This window comes from Bipolaris victoriae (assembly GCF_000527765.1).
Source record: "Bipolaris victoriae FI3 unplaced genomic scaffold scaffold_198, whole genome shotgun sequence".
Lineage (NCBI taxonomy): Eukaryota > Fungi > Ascomycota > Dothideomycetes > Pleosporales > Pleosporaceae > Bipolaris > Bipolaris victoriae.
Window position 1 is genome coordinate 1 of NW_014575194.1, and position 19,341 is coordinate 19,341.

At 51.4% G+C, this 19,341-nt stretch overlaps 9 protein-coding genes across 9 annotated transcripts; 3 read left to right on the forward strand and 6 right to left on the reverse strand.

Moving 5' to 3' along the window:
* Positions 1–554: 554 nt before the first annotated feature.
* COCVIDRAFT_43079 (hypothetical protein) lies at positions 555–1,193 on the forward strand (the record flags this gene model as incomplete). Its single annotated transcript, XM_014694876.1, has 1 exon — positions 555–1,193. One exon carries the CDS (start codon positions 555–557, stop codon positions 1,191–1,193), a length of 639 nt encoding a protein of 212 aa, XP_014550362.1.
* A 320-nt stretch (positions 1,194–1,513) lies between these two features.
* On the reverse strand, positions 1,514–2,832 carry COCVIDRAFT_115662 (hypothetical protein; the record flags this gene model as incomplete). Its single annotated transcript, XM_014694877.1, has 2 exons — positions 1,514–2,389; positions 2,533–2,832. 2 exons carry the CDS (start codon positions 2,830–2,832, stop codon positions 1,514–1,516), a joined length of 1,176 nt encoding a protein of 391 aa, XP_014550363.1.
* Positions 2,833–5,326: 2,494 nt separating this feature from the next.
* Positions 5,327–5,521, reverse strand: COCVIDRAFT_115650 (hypothetical protein; the record flags this gene model as incomplete). The annotated part of the gene is made up of 1 exon (XM_014694878.1): positions 5,327–5,521. A coding segment is annotated over one exon (195 nt), but the record flags the coding sequence as incomplete, so codon positions are not given.
* Positions 5,522–5,747: 226 nt separating this feature from the next.
* COCVIDRAFT_115649 (hypothetical protein) lies at positions 5,748–6,122 on the forward strand (the record flags this gene model as incomplete). The annotated part of the gene is made up of 1 exon (XM_014694879.1): positions 5,748–6,122. The coding sequence occupies one exon, from the start codon at positions 5,748–5,750 to the stop codon at positions 6,120–6,122; it is 375 nt and encodes a 124-aa protein (XP_014550365.1).
* An 815-nt stretch (positions 6,123–6,937) lies between these two features.
* COCVIDRAFT_115639 (hypothetical protein) lies at positions 6,938–8,055 on the forward strand (the record flags this gene model as incomplete). The annotated part of the gene is made up of 4 exons (XM_014694880.1): positions 6,938–7,053; positions 7,115–7,534; positions 7,610–7,962; positions 8,024–8,055. The coding sequence occupies 4 exons, from the start codon at positions 6,938–6,940 to the stop codon at positions 8,053–8,055; spliced, it is 921 nt and encodes a 306-aa protein (XP_014550366.1).
* A 268-nt stretch (positions 8,056–8,323) lies between these two features.
* On the reverse strand, positions 8,324–9,499 carry COCVIDRAFT_21160 (carbohydrate esterase family 3 protein; the record flags this gene model as incomplete). Its single annotated transcript, XM_014694881.1, has 3 exons — positions 8,324–8,402; positions 8,459–9,059; positions 9,454–9,499. 3 exons carry the CDS (start codon positions 9,497–9,499, stop codon positions 8,324–8,326), a joined length of 726 nt encoding a protein of 241 aa, XP_014550367.1.
* A 2,019-nt stretch (positions 9,500–11,518) lies between these two features.
* Positions 11,519–12,856, reverse strand: COCVIDRAFT_31870 (hypothetical protein; the record flags this gene model as incomplete). The annotated part of the gene is made up of 1 exon (XM_014694882.1): positions 11,519–12,856. The coding sequence occupies one exon, from the start codon at positions 12,854–12,856 to the stop codon at positions 11,519–11,521; it is 1,338 nt and encodes a 445-aa protein (XP_014550368.1).
* A 537-nt stretch (positions 12,857–13,393) lies between these two features.
* COCVIDRAFT_31871 (hypothetical protein) lies at positions 13,394–15,643 on the reverse strand (the record flags this gene model as incomplete). Its single annotated transcript, XM_014694883.1, has 3 exons — positions 13,394–13,499; positions 13,553–15,390; positions 15,470–15,643. The coding sequence occupies 3 exons, from the start codon at positions 15,641–15,643 to the stop codon at positions 13,394–13,396; spliced, it is 2,118 nt and encodes a 705-aa protein (XP_014550369.1).
* Positions 15,644–16,942: 1,299 nt separating this feature from the next.
* Positions 16,943–18,622, reverse strand: COCVIDRAFT_115657 (hypothetical protein; the record flags this gene model as incomplete). The annotated part of the gene is made up of 6 exons (XM_014694884.1): positions 16,943–17,110; positions 17,171–17,739; positions 17,792–17,972; positions 18,038–18,394; positions 18,456–18,511; positions 18,574–18,622. 6 exons carry the CDS (start codon positions 18,620–18,622, stop codon positions 16,943–16,945), a joined length of 1,380 nt encoding a protein of 459 aa, XP_014550370.1.
* Positions 18,623–19,341: the final 719 nt, after the last annotated feature.

The window sequence follows — 19,341 nt, forward strand, 5'->3', positions numbered from 1 at the left end:
AAGTAAAGTAACTAGTAAGAAAGTATAATTTAAGTTAACTATAATAAGAGTAATAATAAAATCTATCTATCCTTATATCCTTATTACTTCTAGTCCTGCTATTAGAACTTTGACCCGCTATTACTAATGGCTGTCTCTACTTCTGATGGTTGCCATTACATACGGTACCTGCCATCACTAATAGCACTATCTTGGCGTGATGGCGTATTACGTGACCTTGCCCCGCGATACCTATCGTTCCTAGTTAGTATCCTAAGTGGTTTCTCAACCACTATACCATCATCACCAGGGAGAGGATCCTTCCCGTTGTTGCTTGTAACACCATGGCTGGGAAAGCGGACAAACCTGTAGGAAGTGCGTTCGTAAGTTTCTTCTTGTCATTTGTACGAGAACATCAGATTTTCTTTCTCTAACACGATGCCAAGTATAATCAATGTAAAACATTACCATAAAGTTTGCATAACCATTTTTAAGTCTTGACAATATTTCTCTACTCGCCTCTTCCTTCCATCTAAACTAAAGAGATCACAACTAACACATGCCAGACCGCCACCATGTCCTCCCCAACCGACCCCCACTCCACCAGCATCACCAACAACACACCCGAAGCTCACAAAGCCCGCGCTAACTCCGACATAATCAACCTCTTCAAAACCCCTCCTACCTCAACCACCAATCCCTCCATCAAAGGCATAGGACTCTACACCCACATCGCCGCCCCCACCAACCCCAATTCAGAAGAAACACCCCCACACCCAATCTTCCTCCCTACTCCCCAATCCCCCACCGGAAAAGCCCCTTCAACCCCAACATTACCAGAAGAAATCCGCACTCTATGTTCAGACCTACGCGACTTGATCCGCGACGAAGAAGCAGCGCTAGCAACCCGCGATCTCAGTCTTGAGGAACTTACGGAACGCTATGCTGGACTGCCTGACCCGAGTGACGAGACGGTGCTGGTGTTGCGTGAGAGGCCGGATGTGGTGATGCAAGAGGATGGGTTAGGTCGACAGAGTATGGAGAGGGAGGTTGTGGTGCAGAGTGGGAGTCGTCGGACATCGGTTGATGGAGTGGGGGCTGCGGTGGCTGGGGGTAGGGAAGATGTGAGTATGCGGGGCGTGGAGGAGGAGTCGGCGAGGAGACTTCCGTCTGGTACGCATATTTATCGGGAGGATCCGAGGAGGAAGAGGTGAGTGGGGGGTTTGAGGGAGGAGAAGGAGGATGGTTGGTGGTGCTATGAATGTGTTCTAATGGGGCGGTTATTGTAAGGCAAGGGATTACTGGTTGAAAACCTAAAGTATATGCTTGATTTGAGCGACGATAATAATTCTACGACAGTGTGGCCTTTATTTATAGATATCACAAAAATATAGTTCTCGGATTCACTAAAAACAATATCCACATATCTCATACACAAAACTATTTCGTAAAAATAACATACACGCACAATCCCGCCCACCAAACACCAACCAGCCAGTCCAAAAAAGGGGTATATCTCCACACTTCATCCGTATCACACCGCCGTCATCCTAACAACCCCAAACCCATCCTCCCTCTCCACCGCCCTCCCCCCACCAACCATACACGTCCCACCGCCTCTCTCATCAAACCAGCGACTACACCTATGCCAACTCGGCAAACCCTCCGGATCCTCATCTTCATTCTTGCATCCCCGGCCACACCCGCCGTTCTGCCGCCATTGCGCTCCAGCCCACTTGGTACACCGCGCGTACTCCGCGCATTTTTGCGCTCTCTTCTTCTTTTGCTGTGAAAAGTCGGATAGAAGCGAGCGGGAGGTAAGACGGCGCAGTGTTATAATGGCGTGGGCGCAGAAGTCCGGGGTAGGGAGGGGGAGCTGGGTGGATGCGAGGGCGGTGGTTTCGAGGGACTCGAGGTTGTAGAGTAGTTCTTCGGAGACGGAAAGGAGAAAAGATGGGGCTGGGTGATCTTGTTTTGGGGGTTTGGAGAGGAGGCTTGAGGCTTTGCGGCGAAGTGAGCGTTTGTGGCTTTGTTCTAGTTCTTTTGGCTGGTGGGATTCGAGGGTGTGTGGTGGAGGTGTGATGGCTCGTACGATTGCGTCGTCGAGTTCTTCCAGGGAGCTGGTTCCTGTGCTGTCTAGTCCATGTTCTAAGACTTCTTTTGAGCAGCCTGCCATGGCCATGTAGACTAGGTCTTTCAGTTCCATCAATAGTTCGAAGATGATGCGCTGAGGAACGGGCTTTTGCTCAAAGAGAGTCTGGATGGAGGGGAGAAACTTCTGGGCCACTTCCCCGCCCGTGTAAAGGTTCTTGCCATTGGCGAAGGGAGCATTGTCGATCATCTGAAATTCGATTTTGGACATCTGCCGTGATAGACCGGCTGCGAGGTGGCGAATTTGGACCAGCGGATTCTGAGTAAGAGAAGACTGAAGGGTTGGCGCAAGGTCTACCAAGGTATCAGCATGCGCGCTCTTCTATAGATTCGAATACATTGACGAGTATGTCAAGTCTATAAGTACATACCAGTAAAGGCGACTTCTCCAGCAAGTGCTACTAGTGCTTCAGCAAGCTCCTTTTCCCTTTCCTTCAACTCCCGTCTTTGGCTCTGCATCGCCCGCCATGGTACCACGAAGCCTATACTCTTTCCACCCACATCCACTGTCTTTCCATCTGAAACCTCTTGTGTGCTTTCTGAAACCCCCCCTTTGGTATATTTCTTTCCTTTTTGTCTCTGGAGATCTTCTTGGTGGTACTGTAAGGTGAGCAAGAGATCGTTGTTATCTTTGGTGTTACGGAGGTTGCGCCAGACACCCAGGACGGCATTAGTGGAGAAGAGATGTTGATATGGCGACATTGTGTTTGCGCAGACAAAGTCAGCTTCACATTGCTAATATTTGGATCGTGAGAAATGACTGTGGCGCAAAAGCACACAGTATGTATTTGGGTTGTGGATGTATGCGATCCACTGGGCGCTTTGTTTGCAAGTTGGCGGATGAAAGCTGCGAACCCCTGTTTGTCAACAGATTTAACCACATTAGGAAGACAACGCGTGGGGCGGCATGTGAGGGGCAACGCACGCGCGATTCATGATGCTGGGTCAATAGTACAGTTGTATTCTTGTCTTCATGCAGTCATGAGTTTCGACACTTGGAATCGACCCTACGTTGAGGTCTCTATAGTACAGTCGTATATCAGCATTCCATCCCAACCAGTCCCGAAAGATCAAACACAGCCCAAGCGATTCCGTTATGCTGATGCGCCGAGGAACACCAAAATATGCGTCGCTACGAACATTGACAGAATCCAATTTGTTGCAAATCTCATTAGATCATGCCAGCCATGCCCTGTGATGCGTAGGCCATGGGCTTGATGTTTGGATGCGCAACCGCATCGAACTGGGTAAAATTGAGCTTGTAGTCTGGCCCAATCTTGATAAAGGCGCCCTTGTTGTGGGTGCTGTCGCAATAATTGGGGGCCGAGAAGACGGTAATACAACGTCCGTCGTGCTCAACCTCGTAGCCGCCCATGCGTACCTCGTGCGATCGGATAATGGCCTCGAGACCGTTGTTTTCGCAGAAGCGCTTGGTGACATCAGGGCCAAACTGTAGACCAACACCACGTTTACTAGGTCCTCGGCCTGGGCTCGTCTGGGGGTCAGTCCACAGCATCTCCATCATAAGGCCGGATTGGCCTGGTTGCCTCTGCTTAAATCGGTTGAGCTTTCGTACGTCGTCCAGGGTAATTTGATCATCGGAGAAAAGACCGCCGTGAAGCACAAAGTACTTCTTGCCAATAAGAGTTGCTAGAGGGAGGGCTGAGAAGGATTCTGAGAAGAGTTTGAATACACGCTCGGTGTACTTGGCCTTGCACTCTCCCTCGAAGCCGTACATTCTGTTCATGTCGTCTGTTTCGTGGTTGCCTCGGTTGAGGAAAAAGGAGTTGGGATATAGCCACTTGTAGGCGTACAGTAGCAATGCGATTTCAGTGGACCAGGATCCTCGGTCGACAAAGTCGCCGTTGAAGAGGAATGCATGCTTTTCCGAGGGCTTTCCTGCGAGGCGGAAAATCTCCATGAGATCGAAGAACTGGCCTGGGGTTGTTGGTAAGTATTAGATTAAGATTGGACTCGTGCAACATACCGTGCGTGTCACCACAGACTGTGATTTCATGGCCTTGCTCAACGTCGTGCTCGACCATGGTGGGCTCCTTTTTGATAATGTCCATGACGGCGATGATGATCTGGTAGACGTACTTCTTGGCCAGCTTCTTTCCGTTCTTAAATCTTTCAATCATGTCCTCTATGAACTCGAGCGTCATCTTGTCCTCGAGCTTTGCGCCGTCGTATGAGGGGTCAACGACCATGTGTTCGAGGTCCAGGCCCTCTGCGGCCGAGGGCGCATCTTCGACTTCGATAGCCTTGAGGAAGGCGTCTCGCTTGACAATCTTGTCGCACTCGGCCATGCGCAGCTTTGCGTTGGCATCGTTGGGGGCTTTCTTAACGACGAGCTTCCAGTCGCGGAGGGCCTCACGATGCTTGAGGATGGCCGTGTTGGCCGAGGCGCGACGAAAGTATGCCTGCGGGGAACGTGGTGAGCGCCATGATGAGCAACCAAGGGTGGGGGATGTGGTACCTTGACATTGTTGGGGTCGAGTTCAATGGCCTTGTCTGCGTCTTGTATAGCATATCCGTACTGTTCGAGCTTGATGTATGTCTAGAGCGCAAGTTAGCATACAGCTGGGCTTTGTGTGGGGGGCAAACAGGCAGCGTACCTGTGCGCGATTGGTATAGAAGGAGGGCTCTGCGTCGTATGCCTCTATGGCTTTTGTGTAGAATTCGAGGGCCTTGTCCCACTCCTGGTTCTTGAAGGCCTTGTTGCCCTCGTCCTTGAGCTGGACAGCCTCAGCTGGCGGGCTCCCCATGGTGTGTCGATGGAAGGCGGCACGGGCCGTAGCAGTGGAATGCTCAGGCTTGCGACTGCAGGACAAGCGCAACGGGAAGGCACAGGTGCAGTTTGTTGGCGATTGCAGTAGAGGCAAAAAAGAGGCAGATACAAACAATGACGCACCACAAAAGGCGAGAAGGTTCGTTGCCCGCACTGCCCGCCAAAAGTCATCAATCAATTCCGTCCCGCCCTCGCTCGCTCGCCTCGCCTTGCCACTAGATTGTCCCCCCCAGCGCCACAGGCCAGCCAGCGGTCCCGGCCCCGACTAGCCGTCATGGCGCGTAAGGGCACTGCAATGGTCAAGTCGACGACGGCCAAAGGCGATACACGCTCAAAGCCTGGTCGAGACTATCAAGGGTCCAGTTCTGCAGCGAGTAATTCACCAGAAGATAGCAGATATACCTATCAAAATAACAGACCAGAACAGTATCTAGACGAGGAGGATTCCAATGCCCATGCCCATGCTGCAACCTCACGCGAGCCACTAAACCCCTCTAGAAACGAGTCAGGGCCAGAGCCAGAGCCAGAGCCAGAGCCAGAGCGCCGCCAGCCTCGCCAAGCTTCTGGGACCGTGGAACAAAGTACTAGCAGTAGTAGCACACCGTTTTCTTACACTTACAACACCTTCGACCAGCCTATATCTCCTCTCCGGGGCACTCGTCCTCCTCGACCAGCCACAAGCCATTCCTACCATCTTCAGAATCAGCCATATCCACCAGAGCCATCTTCACCGAATACACGCCGCGGTCAACGTCAACGTCGAGGCCCAAGCAGCGCGTCCACAAATCACACACCCGACGACAGAGACTCCGACACCAACGAAAACATGGCTGGCGGCGCGTACATCCCCCCGAACCAGCAGCGCAACATGCGCGCCTGCATGGTCTGCTCCATTGTCCGCACCCAGCAGCAGTTCCTGTCCCAGGGCTGCCCCAACTGCGAGGAGTTTCTCGAGCTCACCGGCAACCCGGAGCAAATCAACGACTGTACCTCGCAAGTCTTTGAAGGACTCATCACCGTCGCAGACACCACCAAGAGCTGGGTGGCCAGGTACCAGCGCCTCGAGGGCTACCAGCCGGGTGTGTACGCGACCCAGGTCGAAGGCATCCTCCCCGATGACATTATCGGCTTGATCGAGAGCGCCGGCATCAACTACGTACCAAGAGATGGCAGCGAGCAGGATATGCTTCCCAAGGATTAAGGGTAACAACTAAGAAAGCAGGGGCTAGGAACAAGGACAAGACGCGACATGCGCCACGGAAAGTGAACGTTTTGCATTAAATTCTTAAGCGACGGCGTTAGGGTAAAAGATGATCTACGGATCCACTGGTAGCAACATATCAGCTTAACAAAGAATTCATACATTCAATCATGGCACTTGCATGTCAACCTGGTTTTGACAAAGAAATTTGCATTATCCCTGGTCGTCCACTACTCGCTTTGCTTCCTGCCCTAACCTGTTTTCTAGACTCGTATTGCAAGGCCACCAGAGATGCGCCTCATCCTGATCTAGTAGTCGGCGATTCTACGCACCGGGCGACGATAGCATCCATAGAAGCGGTAAATTCGCGCTACTGGTACCTGACCGACATCTTCCTATCGCTGGCTTCGGACTTAACGTGTGGACTTAAGCCAACTGTCCGACGTAACAACCTCATCAGGAGTTCACAACGCCCTGCCTATACTTCTCTCGGCCATATGCAACTGCTGCAGGAACAAAGTACTCGGAACATCCCACCCCGAAACACGCAATCAGGTGCCTGTAGATCCCACCAAGCAGCTCTCGCACATTACCCTCATGTCGTCCAGGCTCAAAGTGCGACATAGCGCGCGCTGGGGGCCTTGCAATCGCTCATTCCTTCTTTCTCCCTCTTCTTCCGACTTTAATTCGTGCTGTCCCTGTGATGTACGCGCAGTGACATAAAACTTGTAATCCCGCCAGCTGACCTACTCCCCTTTTCTTTCTTTGACTCGACTTTTTGCTTACCGCAACTACAACACCCACCACCAACCACCATGGTTCCGCTCATCCAGCAGAAAGCCCCAGAGGGCATCGATCTCTACGCTCGCTTTGCGGTCGCCGGTGCACTGGGGTGCTCAGTTACCCACGGCGCTTTCACACCAGTCGATGTGTAGGTCTCTCCTTCATCTCCTCCAGCTTTCCCCCTTCACCCAAACCAATATTTTCCGCAGCGTCAAGACTCGGATCCAACTCGACCCCGCGACCTACAACCGCGGCATGATCGGCGGGTTCCGCCAGGTCATCCAAAACGAAGGCGTACGCGCTCTCGCAACAGGCTTCGGTCCCACCTTCGCCGGCTACTTCATGCAAGGCGCCTTCAAATTCGGCGGCTACGAGTTCTTCAAGAAACAATCGATTAATCTGCTTGGTCTGGAAAAGGCGCGCCAGCATCGCGCGGCTGTGTACTCGGTTTCTGCGGGCTGTGCCGAGTTCTTTGCTTCGATTGCGCTGTGTCCGCTTGAGGCGACGCGGATTCGCTTGGTGTCGACGCCGGGGTTTGCTAATGGATTGATTGGTGGGTTTGGGAAGATTCTGAGGACAGAGGGTGTCGGAGCTTTTTACTCGGGTTTTGGTCCTATTCTTTTCAAGCAGTAAGTTATCCTGGCATGTCTTGTCCCCCTAATAGACTGCTGCGGAGCAGAGCGGGAAGTTGATGTCTATCACAGGGTCCCGTACACAATCACCAAATTCGTTGCTTTCGAAAAGATTTCCGAAGCTATTTTCGCTCTTTTTGACAAGTCGACTATGTCAAATGGTGCTCAGACCACTGTCAATCTGGGTTCTGGTCTTCTTTCCGGTTTCGCTGCTGCTATTGTGTCACAGCCTGCTGATACCATGCTGTCCAAGATTAACAAGACACGAGGTCTTCCTGGTGAGAGCACCGTCTCGCGTTTGATCAAGATTGCTGGAGAGCTGGGCATCCGGGGTTCATTCACGGGCCTTCCTACTCGTCTTTTCATGGTGGGTGGTCTTACTGCGGGTCAGTTTGCTTTGTATGGAAGTATCAAGAGAGCGTTGGGTAAGTCTTTGTTATTACTGTGATTTTTTCTTCTGTTGTACGAGACTGACATTATGTGTAGGTGCTACCAGTGGCGTTGAGATTGCCAAGTAGAAATAATACATATTTCCTAGTTCCTCGATAGTTGCGATATAGACAAGGAATAAATCATTAGATCAAAAGATAGTGTAAAATAAGACATGTCTCGGTATGTCGTCTAACAGGATACGTCACTCGTGTATAACAACGACACAATTGATTTCAGGACATCAAATTGAATTGATCATTCTTCGTCGATCCACCTATATCATACCATATACCAAGCCTTCAAGCCTCATCATCAATCAATCTATATACAAAAAGTCCAAAGACCCACATCAGCCTAAGCAGGGATAGATCCAGCGACAGCCCTGATTCCCGCATACCAGATATCTCCCATGCGGTTGTATCCAGCAACATTCCTATCATCAGTTAGCCCATCAATCCTTGCTTACAAATAGCAAGAATATCAACTTACGGGTGCAAATCATCACTCAACTCGGTGCTAGGATTCAAAACACTCATATCCACAAGCGAAACCTTTGACCCCTTGCTCGCGCGCGCCGACACAATCGCAGGCAACGCATTATTAAACGTGCGAATAGTATTCGTCAGACTGGCCCTCTTTGACGGAATAATCTTGGCTACAATGACAACCGCATTCGGCACAACCTTGAGTACATCGTCAATCAGCAGGCCCAGTCTGCGTGGCGCATCCGCATCAGGCTCCGACGACGGGTTGCCGCGGTTGAGATCGTTGGTTCCGGCGTGGATGAGCACGACGTTGGGGCGCAGGTTGAGGCCGCCGCCGGCGACGCCGCGGATCTGGTTGATGGTGTAGCCCGGGAAGCCTTGGTTGTCTTTGTCGGCCATGGTGCCGGATTTTTGGGTGCCGACAAAGTCGACCGTGTAGCCGCCGGATTGTAGGTCGGAGAGCAGGCGCTCGCGGTAGCCGTTGGAGCCGCCGCCGTTGATAAAGCCCCAGGTTATGGAGTCGCCGAGGGGCAGGATGCGGAGGGATTTTGTTTGCCGGGTTTCGAGGGATGCATCGGTGGGGAGGGCGCTGGCGAAGGAGAGGACTGTTTGGGGGAAGTGTGGGTTAGTGGGATATACTGGTTTTGCGGGATGAGGGGGGGAGGTGTACAGAGAGATAGGATGGCAAGTGGCAGTGCCAACTGCTTCATTATCTTCGACAACATGATTTACGTCGTATCTCTTTCACTTTCAGAGAATTGGACCCAAAAGAGCGAAGAGAGAAAGGTGGGAAATACGAGATGCCCATCCCCCCACCCCTTTATATATAAACCTTTTTTTCCCATAATTCCGCCCAGCCGTGACAACTTTACCCCAGATTCTTTTCTGTGGTTCCACATGGGCTTTGCGGCTATGTTTCCATCAAAGTGACGCGTTGCTCCGCCCTGGAATTTCTCCGTTAATTTGATTGAGGAAGGCCCAGGCGCTAACTTTACTTACCATCCCCCTCCCCAGTCCATTTGTCAATCAATCTCCGACTCCGCATGTTCGTTAATCGTGTTTCCGCCCGTCCGTGCGGCTAAAGCTGGTCAATATATATGTAAATATCGCCTTGTGGCTTTATTGGGTATATTCATAGTTGGTGGAAAGTTTCCAAAGGTCAACGGGTAGGGCTTGTGGGGTGTGGGGAAAGAGGTGCGGTTTACGGCCGGTGGCAGATGTCCGGGGGTAATTTCTAGCATGGGTTATTTGCCGTAGTGTTTCAAGGAGGATAGCGGCATTTGCGCCAGTAATGTCGTTGTTTCATTGACCACCCTGGCACTCTCGGCATGCTGCTGTGGCGTTTTTGTAGCTTGACTTGAACGTTTATATAGTATCACGTCATTGCTGTCCAATGCTAGAAACTCTATCGGTCGCATCCCCCATCCAGTCCAATCTGTCGAGCCTGAAAGTAATCATCACAGTCTGTTCCATCTGGTACTGTCAATTCTCTAGTTCTCACATGACGCTCTTCGCTTGCGAGCCATGGGTCTGTTGCCATCTGGCCATGATGAAGCCTTTAGCCCTACCCGATGATACACCAAGAAATGCGATTTGATTGTTCCTAAGAAACTCTCCTACCAATACTCGTAGATCTACACCAAACATCAGGATTCACCATGTTTAGCTAGCACAAGGCTATGCGATGAACACTAGGGCCTCCTTTACTACGTCCGGGAGCTAGCGGTCAGCAGCGGGTAGTCAGGGAGATGTGTACCTGACGCTATACCCCTTCGTTGGCACTATCTCCACGCTTTCAGTATAGCATCGCCACTTTTGGTATATTATGTAAACAATAACCGGATACGCGGTTCTATAGTGCATATTCTTTGTCGTAGCAGGACAGGATGTACTGATTGTGTTGCATAGGTAGACCCGTCGGAATTCTTAAATAAACCGACCCTTTTGCACGTAACATATATCAATGTGTGTTCTCTAGGCAACGGAGGGAAAGGAATAGCTTAGAGATTAATTATATGTAAGTATAGTAGGCATAAGATTGTGGTATCGGCGACATATACTCGCGCAGCAATCTTAGCAACTAGATCTATTGCTAATGGTAGATATTGACTAGAGTATCGTAAATTGCATGGTGACTATGGAAAATAGCTTCCGGGAAAAGCTGCTTCACTGCAAACGTCGGAGATCTAGTTAAGCATTCTACTCTCTTAACCCGAACATATGTGAATTGTTGAAAAACGACGATGACGACTTGTTTCTTGCAACTACCCTTAACTAATCATGTTAATCTTATTTACTTTTCATGGAACACCCTCACTTTATAACCAAAAAAAAAGACGAGCAAGCCCGTAGACATCTCACTAACAAGTCTTTTGGACTAATCTGCATCTTAGCGAGAAATCAAGTGGGTAGACGGTATTGATAACGGGAACAACTACGCCTTTTCGTCTCAATTCAACAGATTGAGACAGAACATATCAAAACAGCGTGGGTATCAATATCCAGAAGTTGAAGGCTTGGGGAAAAAAGTGAGTGTTAGTATTCACCTTTTATTCCATCTGCAATACAACTCCACATACCACACCAAATAAGTAGACATCTTGACATTCAATATCTACCTTCCTAACCACCCCCCAAATTGAACAAGAAAGCAAAAAAAAAAAGATGGATATACCAATCCATACGTTCCCAAAACAAAGTCATAACCATCGTTGCAATTCGTAAACAAGGAAAAGAGAGATTTTTGTAGTCCATTCCCAAGGAAGAGAAAAACCGCAAAAAAAACACAAGAAGACGAAGATTTGCAAGTGATGACAAAAAGGAAAGACGAGAAAAGAAAAATAACTCTCCAACCTTCCCCAGAGAAAAAAAAAAGAGTCGGACCAATCTAATTCCGCACCTTTTCCCCCCATCTCAACCATCCATTCGAGAAGATCAGAGAAAAAGGCCGAAAGGAAGGTATCAACGACCACAAAAAAACTATGCACAAGAATCGAAAGTTTTCTTCACCCACCACGCTCACTCACACTTTTTCCACCCACTTACTCGCCCACCTACCCAGCCCTCAAAAAATCTCATGACCCAACCCCCCATACCCATCATCCCTCCCCTTCCTCGCCCGACTCTTAACCTCATCCGCCACATCTTGCGGCAAACTAGGAACCTCAGGAACATTGACACCATCGGGGACAACGCAGACAGGCTCATCGCGCTTGATACTGCTTCTCGAGAACTTCTTGCGGAGACGAGAACTTTGGCGCTTAGAATTCTTGCTCTTCTTCCGAGACGCAGACTTAGCGTGCTTGGTCGACAGCTCGTCTTCTTCGTCGTTATCGTCGTTGTTGTCGGGATCGGCTTCGTATTCAGAGGCAGAAGGGACGGAGAACATGTCTGTGTCGCCTTCGGAGTCGGTGGGGAGGGGTTTGTAGTCAGTGTCCGAGTCGTGAGCCGCGGTTGTTTTGCGCTTTTTGAGGATGCGGCCCATGCTTCTTGCGGCGGTGGAGGCGTTGTTAGACGAGGTCGAGGTACGGGCTTCGGGGGAGGCGGGCTCGTGTTCGCTTTGGGTGACGTCTGGGGTGGGTGGTGCGAATTTGGGGACGGGAGGAGCGGGAGGTAGGTCGTTGTAGAGGACAGTGTGGAGCTCTTTGCGGGCGGAGGCGAGCTTGAATTCGAGGTCCGAGACGCGCTTGCTGAGCTTCTTTTGCTTCTGCAGGTCCTTCTTGCTGGGCGTGTGGTGTAGACCTGGCGTCCGTGGCGTGCCTGGTATGCGCATTGGAGTTGCGGCCTCGACCAATTCTGTCGTCAAGCCGACCTGCATCTTCTCGGCGTTTTGAAGATTGGCTCTGGCAGCCATGGCCGGTCGAACGAAGACCTTTGGCGTTGGAAGCAGGCCACGATCCTTGGCTTCATAGTAGGCAATCTCAGCAGCCTTCTTGCGCTCGTCAAGCAGCTGCTGATGAAGCTGCTGCTCCCTATCCCGCTCAGCGTCCATGCTACCGGCCTTGCGCTTGCCCAGCACGCTGCCGAACATGGACGCAAAAGCGCGCTGTATGCGCGCATACGTACCCTCGCCCGGTCCAGAGGCCGAATTGGCCTGCGCTGGGGCCGACGACTCACGAGAGCGATCCGAGTTCGAGGAGCCCGAGTTCGTCCTTGCGGGCGCAGGTCTGGCTGTGCGCGCCGCATGGTTCGCAGAAGTTTTTCTCGACACGGGCGGTTGCGCATTCTCCTCGTTGTACTGATCAATCAGATCGTCAATCTGAATGTCTTTCCACAGCTCCTCAGGCGGCGGGCGAATGGTGCTGTTTGTGTTTGTATGCTCCTTGAAGCGCGATGGGCGCGGGCGAGCAGCTTCCTCCATGTCCTCACTCATGGCCAGTGTAGTTGCGCGTGTGGTTGGCATGGGCGCTGCTCGCTAATTGAGGGTCCAAAGAAGTGATTGCAGCCAGGGGGAGCACCTCGTGCAGACGGTGCAGCGAAAGCAAGGACTGGGATTGAGGGCGGAGGAGGCCACGGGGCGGGCGAGTGTTGTTGTTGTTTGCGTGAACCAAAGGATCGCACCACGGCCGTAGCCAGAAGCGACCTTGGGCCCGAGAAAGAGGACCCTGCGTCATTACATGACTTGGCGCCCCGTGATTGCTCGTGCCACTGCGCTACACTCCACTTCTGCCCGTGACACGTTGTCGCCAGCCCTTCACCGCCTTCCCAGCTCGGCCGTCGGCGTTCATGCGTTCATCAAACTATAATTTTCTTCGTCACGGCATGAACTCGAGTACAGATGAATGTGCTAGTCAAACAGATGCCACCCGATCTCACTAAAGACGTGGTGCATTACGACGATCTACATATAGTTCCATGGTACACATGCTGCAGGGGGACGCCCAATGTCCGCGCTCTGACACACAAAACATGTAGTAAGCATACAGAAAAAGACAATCCTCTACAACTTCGCCTTAGGTGCAGACTCCTCAGCCAGTGCCTCCTCGTAGCAGTCATCCAGGTGCTGTCTGAATGCCTTGACTGTTTGCGGGCGCTTCAGTTTCAATCTACATTTTGTTAGCATATATCATCCCATCCCATGTGACTAGAGACGACTTACGTTGGTGTCAAGAGCTGGTTCTCAATCGTAAAAGGATCCACAAACAGCCTTATAGCCCTGACGCGCTCCCAGCTGTTGAACTTGTTCTTGCGTCCCACCCTGTCCAGGTCTTTCAACACAGCCTGCTGGACCTTCTTGTTCTGACACACCTCCCTAAGCTTCGCCATGTCGCCCACAGGAATCGTCTCACCAAGGACCTTGGACGCAAACTGCGGGAACAGATCTGGCGCAACACCGAAAATGGCAACAAGGAAGGACTGTTGCGAGTCGCCGTGGACGTAGCCCGAGGCCAGGTAGGTGCAGTTTGCCAGGTAGAGGTTCTCGATACGCTCAGGTGAAATGTACTCGCCCTGTGCAAGCTTGAGAACGTTCTTCCTGCGGTCAATAATCTTGAAGCGGCCGAGTTCGTCGACGGTGCAAATGTCTCCAGTGTGGAACCAGCCGTCGGCATCCACGGCCTTGGCTGTCTCTTCGTCATTGCGGAAGTATTCCCTGAACCGCGTCGACGAACGGACCACGAGTTCACCGCGAGGGAATGGCTTGTCTGAAGCAAAGTATTCCATGTCGGGCACGTCTACCAGGGCACACTCGGTCGTGGGCGCAACACCGCCACAGTTGCCCGACGAAAAATCGTTCTCGTGCTGGAACAGCGCCATGGCGTACGTCTCGGTCAAGCCGTATCCCTGCGTAAAGTTGCTTGCAAAAACAATGCGCAGGAACTGGTGTAGACTGGGGTCAATGGGCGCAGAGCCACTGATCAAGACCTTGGTTCGGTCCAGACCGAGACCCGCAGCCACCTTGCTCGCCCAAACGCGGTCGTAGAGCATATGCTTGTTGGTCGGGTTCTGCTTGTCATGAATAGCCGCAAGCTTGGTGGACACGACGTGCCGTGACAATGTTCCCTTGACACCAGATGCCTGAACCGTAGCTTCCTTGATCTTTCCTCCAAACCTATTGTAGAGCCTGGGTACTCCAGAGAAGATGGTTGGGCGCAGCATCTTGAGATCATCTACGAGCTCGACAACGTTGCCGTGGAAATAACCAATTGCCGAGCCGCCTGCCAGCGCCGAATGCTCCGTCAGGCGCTGGTAGATGTGCGCAAGAGGCAAGAAAGAACAAATGACCTCACCTGCCTTGCCGCCAGTGAGGATCATGCTCGAGCATGTTGCGGCGTGCGCGTTGCGGTGGGTCAATACAACACCCTTGGGATTACCGGTGGTTCCAGAAGTGTAGTTGATGGTGGCAATGTCGTCCGGTGAAGGTGGGTTCATTGGAAGAGGCTGCTTCTCGCCCAGAGCCTCCACATCTCGGATGTAGTGGATGGTCACACCCTGCTCGTTTGCGAGCGAGTTCAACAGGTCTCCCTTTGACTCTCCAGGAAGCTCGCCAGCCGACAACGGGTCGAGAACGACGATGAGTTTCAAAGTCGGGAGTCGTGGCTTCAGCTTCAAGAGCGCTGTAACATGGTTCATTCCCGCAACCACGCAGGTCAGCTCCGCATGGTTGATGATGTATTCAGTCGTGTCCGGGCCAAGCGTGTCGTAGATGGAAACGGTAAAGAGGCCTTGCGACATGCAAGCCAAATCGGTAATCTGCCACTCAGGCCTGTTCTGACACCACAAGCCCACACCGTAATTTGACGCAGTCACACCGGCCTGTCTGTGCAAGTGCACCAAACCAGCGCCAAAGGCCTTCCTCCGCTTCGCAATCGTCTCATAGTCTTCCCAGATGTACGGGCCGAATGTCTTGGTCGCAGCGTCGTAGGGGCGGTGACCGAGACACCTGTTCTTAGGCCATTTCGCAACCGCGTTCTCAAAGGCCTCGAATGGTGTGCTAATCTATTTTAACTTGGTGTCAGCTAATTCTTCCGACCAATGTCGCCCATTTTTGTATGATAAAAAAGCAAAACAAAAGTACCTCGGGAACCAGTTTCTCCAATACAGGCTTGTTGGCAAACCTCCAATGCCTATAGATGGCGCTTCTTCCTTCTATCTCTGTACCAGGCAGCGCAACGCTATAAGGCTTTCCCTTTGGCGGCGGAGTATGAAGCTCGATCGCACGCTCTATCTGAGCGTCTGTGCCTGAAAACATGTTGTCGTTGCGGTGATGCTACGTGCGCGCAAATGGTCCAAAGGTCCAAAAGGGTTTCAAAAGTAGAGACAAATATGTAAAGTCGGGGTGATCGAGGCAGTGCAAGTAGTTGCAGCAAAGGAAACGGGACGCCGAGAAGAAGCGCAACGAACAACTCTACTACTATATGACAAACATTAGTCAAGTGTCCCCGAGCTTCCCATGTGCAAATGACAACATTACCCTGGTGTCCTAGCGCGCGCCCGCGGCTTGTTCCTTTGTCCGCAGATGACGATGCGAGAGGGAGCGTAGCAACAACAAGGCTGAGTCTCGTCCGACTGAACTTACCAAACGATGTCCACAAACGAAAACAACAACGATTCCTCTATACGTCTAAACACACGGAGAGAGAGAGAGAGCAAAAGGAAGCAGACAGAGCGACAAGAAGGGCGGACGAGAGACAACCAGATCAACTCCGGCCAAGCCTACACCTATTGAAGACAAGAGGCCCGCCCCCAGAACCGAAAATACCCACATATTGCCTGTTACGAAAGGACCATGTGCCGAGGCATGTTGGAGGGGCGGATTCGCTCGACTGGGGGGCATAGAGGGTTCCCACCTACAAATGACGCGCGCGTGGTGCACCATCCCCGGCCGGGGGGCGGGCGGGCGCCGCTCAGAAAGTGGGCAAGCAAGTCAACCTAGGCTTCTTCCTCTGTCGCGCAATCTCCACATTGGAGGATGGGGGAGCATTCATGCGCCGATGTACCCCGTTTGTTTGTTTTTTTAATTTTGCCCAGACTAAATAACTATTTTGCATATGCTTCGTTGGGAAAAAGGTTGGACATGTCGCTGGATGTGCTTCGCATTGTGTGTAAATGCGCATGTGTTAACGGGGTAAGCGATGCGGTCATGTGGTTGCTTGCGACCGGATTTCCTTCTTTTCACATGCCGAAGCCCAGAAAAAAGTCTGGAGTGATTTTAACCACGCGCATGGCCGCTCCCCCGTAAACGGGGGGCCGAGCTGCGATTGGCCGGCTTTGGTGCGAGGGCACGCGCTAACCAAAGGGGAAAGATACCGAGGCATATGTAGTCACATCACTCGAATATGCTGCGACACGCAACTATGGCCACCTTTGGTTACGGAGGGACGATTTAACGTCGCACGGCGATATTATTGTAGCACCGAGATATGTCGTACAGGGCAAGGGCTCGCAACCTTTTCTTTGTTAAGTATTAATTCGTCTTACTGCTTATATATCTGCTATGCCTTGATAATCGGTGTTTCTGGATGCCTGATCCTAAGCTGTCCTGACTACTCTACGTCGCACCAGACAACGACGCAGGAGTTTCGCCTTCACCAGTCTTGCCCGCGTTCTCTGGATTGCCCTCTTCCTCGGGCTTTGTCGCCGATTTCTTGAATGACTGCTCGAAATCCGCAATGATGTCGTCAATGTGTTCGGTGCCAACCGAAATTCGGATGAGATCCTGTAATACAAATTAGCAACTCCACGCACTCGGACATGATACAAAGCCGATAGTACGTACCTCGGTAACACCGGAACTCAGCTTTTCCTCGTCGCTCAATTGCTCGTGTGTTGTGGTCCAAGGATGGATAGCCAATGTCTTTGAATCGCCAACGTTTGCCAAGTTGGAAATGAGCTTGAAGTTGTCCACGACCTGGGATCCTGCTTTGCCACCTCCTGTCACACCAAACGACAGGACACCTCCGTAACCACGCGGCAGGTACTTCTTGGCTAGCTGGTGAGATGGGTGGCTCTCGAGGCCTGGGTATGAGACCCAGCTCACATTCTCGTTGCTCTCCAGCCATTTGGCTAGCTTGAGCGCGTTATAGGCATGTCGCTCAGCTCTAAGGGAAAGCGTCTCGATACCAAGGAGAAGCTGTTGCGCAGCAAATGGGTTCAGTGCGGCACCTAAATCTCTCTGGATTTCAACACGAGCTCTGATAATAAATGTTATTGGGCCAAACGTTTCCCAGAATTTGAGCCCATGGTAGCCTTCTGATGGCTCGATCATTTGCGGAAAGCGCTTGCTGTGCTTGCCCCAATCAAACTTTCCGCTATCGACAATGACACCGCCAATGGTGGTTCCATGCCCTGTATCGGTCAGTCCACCGTTCTGCTCAAGAAAACAAGCTGGAGGACATACCTCCAATCCACTTTGTAGCAGAGTGTACAACAATGTCAGCGCCGTGATCAATGGGCCTGACAAAGTATCCACCTGCGCCAAAGGTGTTATCGACCACTACCGGAACACCAGCCTCATGCGCAATCGCGACAATCTTTTCGAAATCGGGAATGTTGTACTTTGGGTTTCCGATGCTCTCGAGCTTTACAAGGCGCGGTCAGTTTATTAATTTTTGAAAAGGGTGTCGCACTGAAATGGGAAACTCACGTAGATGGCCTTTGTCTTGTCATCAATGGCAGCCTTGAAGTCCTCGGGCTTGTCTCCGTTGATGAACTTTGTTTTTATGCCCAAACGTGGGAAAAAGACCTTGAGCTGATTGTATGTGCCTCCGTATAGATTTGAAGTTGCGATAATGTTGTCACCAGCATGTGCTAGAGCAGAAATAGCGATAAACTGCGCGGCCTGTCCAGATGAAGTTGCAAGCGCAGCGACACCACCTTCGAGCGCGGCGATTCTCTGCTCAAAGACACCAACGGTTGGGTTTCCAATTCGGCTATAGATGTTGCCAAACTCTTTGAGGCCGAAGAGTCGGGCACCGTGAGCGCTGTCGTTGAATGTGAAGGACTACAGTGGTAAGCTTTTCTCCTGGCACATATGGGAGGAATGCATATTTAGGGGAGCATACAGTGGAGGCATAGATGGGCACAGCACGAGAGTTGGTCTCCTTATCTGGTGTATGGCCTGGAAGCAGTCGCGTTAGCATGAGCATTTGCATTGTCTCTTGCTCTATCAAAAATACTTACCGGCATGCAGTTGCAGCGTCTCAAAGTTCTTGGAGAGTTCTTCTGCCATGTTGCTGGTCTGGAGATTACTATGTGAGAAATGTTTGGAAGATCTATTCAACTAACCCTTTGTCAATTAGTATTTTAGCTATACGCAAAGTTAATGGATTAGAGAAAAGGTACGTAGAGGAAAGGGGGGCAAGGGGGGGGGCAATCAAATGGTAGAAATTGTGCACCATTATCCCGCACAGTCACGTCATCCGCGCCCACGCTCGCGTTGGAGGCTTTCCACTATAGTATCCAGGTGCTCCACACTAAAAGAACCGTTTGAGATGCGTCTGTACTGATATAGCCCCCACATATTCCTTTTGGGGTGATACCGGATGGCACTAGGCCATGCAAGTGCTGACCAGCCCCATTTGTGCCGTCTGAATGTGTAAATGCTATCTGTAATAGCAAGTGGTAGGGTCTGAAAAAGTTACGCGTTAGGGATGGTCTTGCAATCACGCAATTTTGGAAGTGGTGGTCGGCGCGGGGTAGTGTTGGAGATGGAGGAGGGGTAGCAGTAGCTAGGTAGGTAGCTGTGTACTTGCAGATGCGCAGGCCATGACACAAAGTGCACACAAGCCACGTGCACGAGCTGTAGGGTCAATTGTATGTGTAGTGTATGTCGGAATATTATTGAGCTTGATGGATACTCAGGTTTCTGCCGAATGGCAGTCGTGTGATATTGGGTACAAAATAATTGAGCAGTGAGGAAAGATATATTTTTGTTCCATGTGAACGGTA